Source organism: Phaethon lepturus, unplaced genomic scaffold (assembly GCF_000687285.1).
Source record: "Phaethon lepturus isolate BGI_N335 unplaced genomic scaffold, ASM68728v1 scaffold12654, whole genome shotgun sequence".
Lineage (NCBI taxonomy): Eukaryota > Metazoa > Chordata > Aves > Phaethontiformes > Phaethontidae > Phaethon > Phaethon lepturus.
The window spans coordinates 14,888-23,210 of record NW_010534063.1 but is presented as its reverse complement, the minus strand read 5'-3'; the positions used below and the strand labels follow the sequence as shown (position 1 = coordinate 23,210).

At 40.4% G+C, this 8,323-nt stretch overlaps 1 protein-coding gene across 1 annotated transcript in view; it reads right to left on the bottom strand.

Moving 5' to 3' along the window:
• Positions 1–392: 392 nt before the first annotated feature.
• Positions 393–8,323, bottom strand: part of EXOG (endo/exonuclease (5'-3'), endonuclease G-like) — a gene marked incomplete at its 5' end in the record, with an annotated part of 21,598 nt that continues 13,667 nt past the window's right edge. Inside the window, one exon of the mRNA XM_010285406.1 lies at positions 393–991. Within this exon, the coding sequence (XP_010283708.1) occupies positions 530–991 (462 nt within the window). The remainder of the gene's footprint in view (positions 992–8,323) is intronic.

Below are 8,323 nucleotides of genomic sequence, written 5' to 3'. Positions count from 1 at the left end.
AAGATAAAGACTGTAAGCGATTCAGATTATGTCTTACAGGTCTCTAATAAAAGAGTGCTAAATGAAATATTTCTACATTAATTTATTTTTTAAAAATCCCAGAAAGCTCCATTGCTTGTACAGCATCATACTGAAAGACATTTGCAGGCGGAATTACATTTAAACATGTTCCAGTTATACACCCAAGGTGTCTACTGTCTATTTTTATAATATTCCTAGAAGGGATTCCATACAAACCCCAAGTCTGACGTCTCGCTTGGAAAATAGCACAAAGCCTTTTCTGGAGGTCCAGTAATCTATTCATGCCAGAAAGGGGTCATTTTCATTTCCCACATCTAAGTACTGCAGCAAACTATGTGTGTGCATCATGTTACACGAGAATGAACGTTATTCCAAACCCATCAGCTTCCAAATGTTTCTTTATTGTTTTCACAATTCAAAAAAGGACAATTCATAGCACCCTTGTCTGTGTTTGCCTTCAGCTCCCCCTTCAAAGTACAAAACCCCAAACATCTTCCTGAACAAGTACTCAGCCAGCTTTTCCCTCTCTAGCTGCTACTTGTTTTTCCTGCAGTAGTTCTTCTTCCTTCTTCTTGTGAAGCTTTAGGAGATACTCATCAGGCTCAATTCCTGCCTCCCTTAACTCCGACATGGCTTTCTCCAACTGGTGCAACGTACGGGCACTCTGCACTTTTCGAGCAGTGATGTACAATGTAAATTCCTTGAAGCCCATCAGTTTACAGGTATCTACCTCACAGATATTTTTAATGTTTTTGGTTTTGTCCACCCGGGGGAAGAAAACTAAACCTGACATTTTTTCCAGATCTTCAATATTTACTTGGAACTCAGTCAGCTGGTGACTGAAGCTTATGGGATCGTTTGGCACCACAAAAGCCCCCAGCAGCAAGGGCTCTGTAGACATTCTGCTCCGTCTGGCAAGGATTACCTTGTATAGGTGGGATGGCACAGCTACATCATCCTTTCCGATCACCTGTCAAAAGGAAAGTTATGTTATGTTACAGATATAGATCTTATCAGTTGAGGGGAGGGGAAAAAAAAGAAAAAAAAAGAAAAAAGATGTGAGACTCAATCTACTGCCTCTAAAAAGGAGTCACAGCACATAACTACATATCAAAATCATGTGCAGGGTTATCAGACTAGAAGCTGAGGTGGAAAGTACCTGTATTGGGTCTGGCTGAGATGGAGTTAATTTTCCCCGTAGCAGCCCTCATAGTGCTGTGCTTTGTATCGGTAGCTAGAAAGGTGTCGATGACACACCAGTGTTTCAGCTACCTCTGAGCCATGCTCGCACAGCATCCAGGCTGCCTCTCTAACATTGCCCCCTCAGCAGTAGACTGGGGGTGGGCAAGACCTTGGGAGGAGAAACAGCCAGGAGAGTTGACCCAAATTGACCCAGGGGTGTTCCATACCATATGACGTCTGCTTAGCCATAAAAGCTAAGAGAAAGAAGGAGGAAGGGGGGGCATTTGTTATTAAAGTGCAAGCACATTTGTTATTAAGAGCAACCACTACACGTACTGAAGCCTTACTTTCCGGGAAGTGGTTGGACATCGCCTGCTGACAGGAAGTAAAGAATAAATCTTTTGTTTTCCTTTGCTTCTGCACACAGCCTTTGCTTTTGCTTTATTAAACTGCCTTTATCCTGACCCATGAGTATTTTCCATCTTATTTTCTCCCTCCTGCCCATCCTGCTGAGAAGGAGAGTGACAGAGCGGCTTGGTGGGCACCTGGCATCCAACCAAGGTCAACCCACCACAGCAGCGTTTCATTGCAGCTCCTTATATAGCTGGTCAGGAACGAGCTAGTTATTTGATGCCTAAATCTCTCAAACAGGAAAAGCAGGGCAAAGAACACTTCACTGCAGGGTTACTCAGCCCCTGTTGGTAGGAGACTTTCCTAGAAGGTTCTCTGCCTTTCTCCTATAACAACACTGACTTTATATTATACTGTTAAGAACAACGATGCAAACAAGAGGTCAACAGATTAGTCAGTAATTGCCTAAATATTTGTACGGATCTGCAACAAAGAGCTCTGGTAGAATGAATTCAACTTACATCTCCCAAGCAGATGCCCCTTCAGTTACAGCTGAAACTGAAAAATACCTCTGGAAGCAGGGAGTCAGCCAAGAACCCAGCTCCCTAATCCTGGTGCACACCTCTAAGTGTAGCTTACTTGAAGGGATGCTAGAGCTCCTTTCTCATACTGCATCACACTGTTACTGCTTGGAAAGCTGTTTTCAGTAACAGTGGCTCAATACTAGTTCCTGACCTGACAGTTCCAAATCATGTTTTTTAATATGCATTTCAAATCAACTCTAACTTACTTGTCAGTTATTTTTTGTATGTCTATTACCCATACATAGGTTGTATTTAAAAGCTACATTACTCAAGTAAGTGGGTTTTTTAGAGGACCTGGATATAAAGAAGTACATTCAGTGACTGTATGTTGGAAGAGAAGTCTGTCCAAAGAAAATGCACCTACTTCTTCCATAAATTCCCTATGATTCAACTTAAGAGCTTGTACAGAGAGCTTGTTGGGTTTCCTGCTGTGTCACTCAGACCAGGATCCAGGAATTTAACTGAAGCACCAAGAGGCGCAGATCAGGACTCTGAATTCACATGAAATCTGTTAAAAGCTCACACACATATGTATATAGTAGACACTCCACCCTGTGTCAGGAATAAATCCATGGGAATATACCTATTGATGTTAAATGTAATCTCTCCACTATTCAAAAAAGTGATGCACATGCATGCATTGTATTAGTCTTCTTTTTTTTTCAATATTGCTGAACTGAATCTGCCATGCCAACAAAGTCTATGTCCTGGTTTCAGCTGCGATAGAGTTAATTTTCTTCCTAGTAGCTGGCATAATGTTGTGTTCTGGATTTAGTATGAGAATAACGTTGATAACACACTGATGTTTTAGTTGTTGCTAAGTAGTTATAGTGCTTATACTCTTTCAAGGACTTTTCAGCTTCCTATGATCTGCCAGAGGGGAGGTGCACAAGAAGCTGGGAGGGGGCACAGCCAGGACAGCTGACCCAGACTGGCCAAAGGGATATTCCATACCATAAAACATCATGTTCAGTATATAAACTGGGGGGACTTGGCTGAGGGGTGGTGACCACGGCTTGGGAACTGGCTGGGCATGGGTCAGTAGGTGGTGAGCAATTGTATCCTGCCTCACTTCTTTTATATATTATCATCATTATTATTTTCCTCCCTTCCCATCCTATTAAACTGTCTTTACCTCAACCCACAAATGTATCTTTTTCAATTCCCCTCCCCATCCCATCGGGGTGGGAGGAAGAGTGAGTGAGCGGCTGCGTGGTGCTTAGCTGCCGGCTGGGGTTAAACCATGACAGTGTAACAGGCTCACACATTGCAAATCGGAGCTTTGCATAACCCTTCTGTATAACCACCCTTTAAAATTCATACTTTTTTTCTAATGGCAATAGAAGAAAAAGATGGACACCTTACAAAAACTACAACAGCGTCTTGTTTGATACATAAAGTCCAGTAAATTGGTACTATTTCCAGTATTTGCAATACCTGCAAAAGCAAAGATTGTTTTGTTTTGATTTTTTGACAGCTTTTGTTAGATACGGTTATAATACAATTTCAGAGAAAGCAGGTATTTATTTCACTGCCACAACTGATCACATTAATTGAAAGTGCTTTACAAACTAATCCAGTGTATCAGTTCAGACATGCTTTGTCCATTCATATATTCAGTATAACTCAATCACAAAAGAAACACTTCCTATGTATGCTTTATTCTGAGAGTACTCAGCACTCTGCAAAAGAAAATACATTTTTAAAACTAAACTTTGCCTGTGGCTACTGAAGCAAGGTTCACATCAGTCTATTCCAATAGTTACCTAATTTCAGTTATGAATTCTTTCAGTCCTTGAAGTGTGTCTTCTATCTTTATTACCAGTTTTTTAAGTGACCAGTCTATAAGCCTTACCAAAACCAGATAAAGTACCTTCAGGAGAAAGGGAAACCTCTGATAAAGGAAGTTTTTTCATGTTTTGTACAATAATGTAGTACTAACATTACTACTGTCTCTGTCAAACATGTGCCCTTAAATTTCTTTACTCTGTTACAGAGTGTTTTCTTCCCTGTCCCTAGGGAAGAAAAACTAGGCTATATAATGGCTTTGCTGTAGTTTAAACTTTTTGTGTGGTTTTTTTTTTTTTTTTTTACAAAAATGATCTTGCTTATGCCACCAACCTTCTCCTAAATAAAGCTCTGCCTAGACATGTAAGACTCATTGAAACAGGTAAGCAACAACTAAACGCCTTATGCCAAAACTACTTTCCCTTTCAACGATGACAGATGTCTTGATAGAGAAATTAGAGCTCCTGAGTGTCAAAGCACTTTGCATTTAGCATTCAGCGTGGGTGAAACCAGAGTTACGGCTGCTCAGGATCAACTGCATAAATAATCAAAACTGACTGATGCACAGGTAATTTTAAAATATACTAAAAATTACGCATCAACACACTGTTATAGCTGGTGGGTTAAAACTGAATTACAAAATTAATGGTGTCAGGAGTTTAACCTATTTGAGATAGGTGGCACTCAAACTGGGGAGTACATGCAATGTATTGGTAGTGAGAGGGAGGGAGCCAAGAAGCACGAAAAGCCCTGAGAGGTAGAGGAGTGAGGTCATATTTCCGCATTCACCCAAGCGCAGGCAGTGACTGGCACTGGTGAAGGCAGGAGGCTGGAGTTCCTTTTCTCCCCCAGGAGCAGGGAGCTGGCAGAGCCTCCACTGCAATCCCACCTCCTGCGCACTCCTCGGGCAGAGCGGCAGAGAAGGAAGAGGCTGTGCGCAGCTCACTGCGCCCTGAAGCTGCTGTAGCCTCCTGAGAAGAGGCAGTACTGAGACTAAACCCCGTTCCTCAGATTATCCCTGGGCCAACAATCTCCTGACCTGCAGCATTCCCGTGCAGTATGGTCTGCACTGCCTTTTCCAGGCCTCTTCACATACTTTCTTCCACTATAAATACATGTATATGTATGTATAAATACATATAATACATGTACTAGGTCCTCCTTAGCTCAGCTCCCTCCCCTTCTCGACACCTCCCATACACATATCAGCATCGTCTGGCCGTTGTATAAAAGACCAGAGGAAGGGTGAACACGCAGATGGAGCTGCTACAACTATCTCCAGTCAGGGGGTATATGGCGTACGTAAAACAAACAGGTGAATGCGTGTTGAGTGAGCGAGCAGAGGGAACAGGGATTGAGTCTGAGGACTGAGTGGGTGGATAGAACGGCTGGGGAATGAACAGAGCTGCACATAGAATAGTTAGGTATGAAATGGAAATGCTGAATGCCTGAAGTGGGTGTTAAGGGAAAACAGCCCCTGTGCTTATGTAATATTATGCAAATATATACATATTCTATGTAAAATAATGCACATTTATGCATAATATATGCAGCCACAAAGGAGGGCAGGAAAGAAGGAATAAGAGGAGTAGTTCAAAATTAAGGAAGGGTTGGTCTTTTAAGAAATGTAGTTCTAAATACAACTCAACTCTATACAGGCAATGGCCATACATGTAATGTATGTACCACTTCAGTTCCACATAAGCTCTCTTTTGAGGATTTAAATAAAATGTAAGTAGTGCATTGGCTTTATACTAGTCCTCTGAATAGCAGAAAACCACTTCTGTAATTACTTCGCTGAGTTCTAATACTGTTAAAGAGACTAAACCAAATTTCAGCCTGCCACACAGCCCGAGTCCACAAGTGTCCTTTCCTTACACAAAACAGGGCATAAAAGTTCTATCCCCAGCTCATTCTGCTGGAGAAGAATACTATCAAAGGAGGGTGCCTGATTTCTCTGACAGAGTAAATATGCATGACAAAGAATATAGGTTTTTCTGCAGTTTATCACTTATGTGAACAATGCACAGGACGCATCACCAATAATTTATGCAGCCAGTGTGACCCAATGATTTCTGTTCAAAAAGGAAATATTTCCAGTCCATAATATTTCCATCATTACACTCTGTAACATACCACAGTTTGCTTTTTTATGGGACTAGATACAGAAGCTGCAGAAGAATGTTTCCATAGAGTTGCCCCCCCACACACAGCTCAACAGCCAGGGAAAGAAGTAAAGCAGGATTCTGTAGAAGTGAAGTTTGCAACAGAAGCAATAGGTAGGAAAAACAAACGCAACAATTCATTTCCTATTGCCATCTAGAGGATTCTTCTACCTAACTACAGCAGTTTGAATCACTACTCTGATCTGCACCATCCCATTTATCTCAATGCATGCCTAACAGAAGCAGATAGCATATGCTTCTATTGTAACAGAATAGAAAATGGGTTAAGATTATCCATGCACAGATGTTGACTTTGATTTGTGCTAGTCTATCCACAGGCAGAAGATGATCTTTCAGCAATCAATGCCTGAAACAGCTCTCTGTCCCAGCTGGAAAAGAACAACAGTTTTTAGTAGTATCTGTGATTCAAAAACAATATCTCATACACTAATACAAGCAAGAAAATACAGCTAACAACTGTTAAAAATCACTGCTGTTCTACCGTGTTGATAACAGGCCACAAGGTAAATTTCTGTGTAATCCTTTGAAAATTTCCATTTTGCTATTCCTATAAAATTTCATTTAATCTTTCAAATTTTCAACAGCCTCATAACAGACAAAAAAAGCACTCAAGCCAAGAGCCTTCTTTATAGCATAAAATATATCCCTTTCCCATCATCATTTGGGAAGCCAATGTGAAATTTCAGATACTATTTCTTTTTGCCGTCTGTATCACTGCAACATAAAAATGTTCATCGCCCTAACTTTTTGCAGCTTATTCCTTTTACTTTTGCTTTGCTCTTGTTTTCTTTGGTGATCTGGTGCTGGCTGAAGCCCTGCATCTGAACTGGTGTCATCTAATAATGCAACATTATGATAATGTCATTTTCAGCATAGTGTTTATTGTTTTTTTATTATTATTGACATTGTTATTGACATTCCACAAGTGTGTATAAATTTGTTATACTCCTCGATGCCCAATTAAATGTGGACAGCTGTCATGAGGACGGGCCATTAAAATGTGTGCACTTCCTGACATTTAGAGATGTTTACATATTGCTAAAACAACAAACGTGTTGGTAAGCAGTTATACAAACTTGAAGAGCGCACAGGGACAGAAAAAGATAAGGGCAGAAGTAACATGATTTCTTAAAACAGAGAGAACTCAGTGAGCTTTGATAAATTCAGTCTCAACTAAGTCACTGGATGGGGATTTGCCTTAGGCTCGGAGTTCTTTACAATTTTGGACAAAGCATTAAACTGTTCTTGGTCATAGTTTTTAAAATTGGAGAAAGGACAAATTTGGTAATGTCTGCAGAGTGCTTAAGTATCACAATAAATAATGAAGACATTTGCTAATGGCATCTAGGGTAGGTTTAAGCATATGGCATTAACTACTGTCACCCTTGTAGTGGTAGTCAGATAAATATGGGGCAAAGCAGCCACTAAATACGACAGTTTGCAGTTTATGAGAAAGAAAACTCCATTCTTACATAAACAGGAGAAAAGGAATATATAAGGTGTAATCGCAGAACACGTGAGATTGTACTAGAGGAAAACAGAGTGTTACTCTTACTAGAAATTTTAAAACATACACAAATATTTTAATTTTACACTGGAGTTGTTACTGCTTTCCAGAGTGGTAAGAAAATGATCTTCTCCTGAAAGGATAGGAATAATTTTTAAAAGAAAGGACTCATGAATCTAAAGGTAGTATTTTGCCACCTAGTGACTAGAAAATGAAAATCAACCGTGAAGAGAATTAGAAGGGACTAGCCTTTCATCAGCGAGAGCCAGCTCTGGATTGGCAATTATCTGAGATTCTCTTAGAACCTGGTAAACCAAAATCACATTCAATCATGCCTGAACCGCCAGCACACACTGAAGAGTCCTTACATCAGAGGCTACCATCATCAAATACATTAAAATGACAGTTCCAGAATTTCACTCTGCACTCCAGTAATTGTTTCTTCACACCCTCTGTAATAATAACCAGGGTTTAGAACTAAGCCATACTGCAAACCAGAACTGACTGAAAACAAGCATACACACAATTCTCTACCATCTACATCTGGCAGGAACAAAATTAAGACTTCCGGCACATTTCTTGATAGACAGAATTCAAGGACACCATGCCTGTCACCCAAAATAAGACTGCAGCTTTCTCGGAATAGGCATTTATTTTGTTTTAGCATGATACTGAGCAGGCCCATCATATGTTTTACTGTAGAT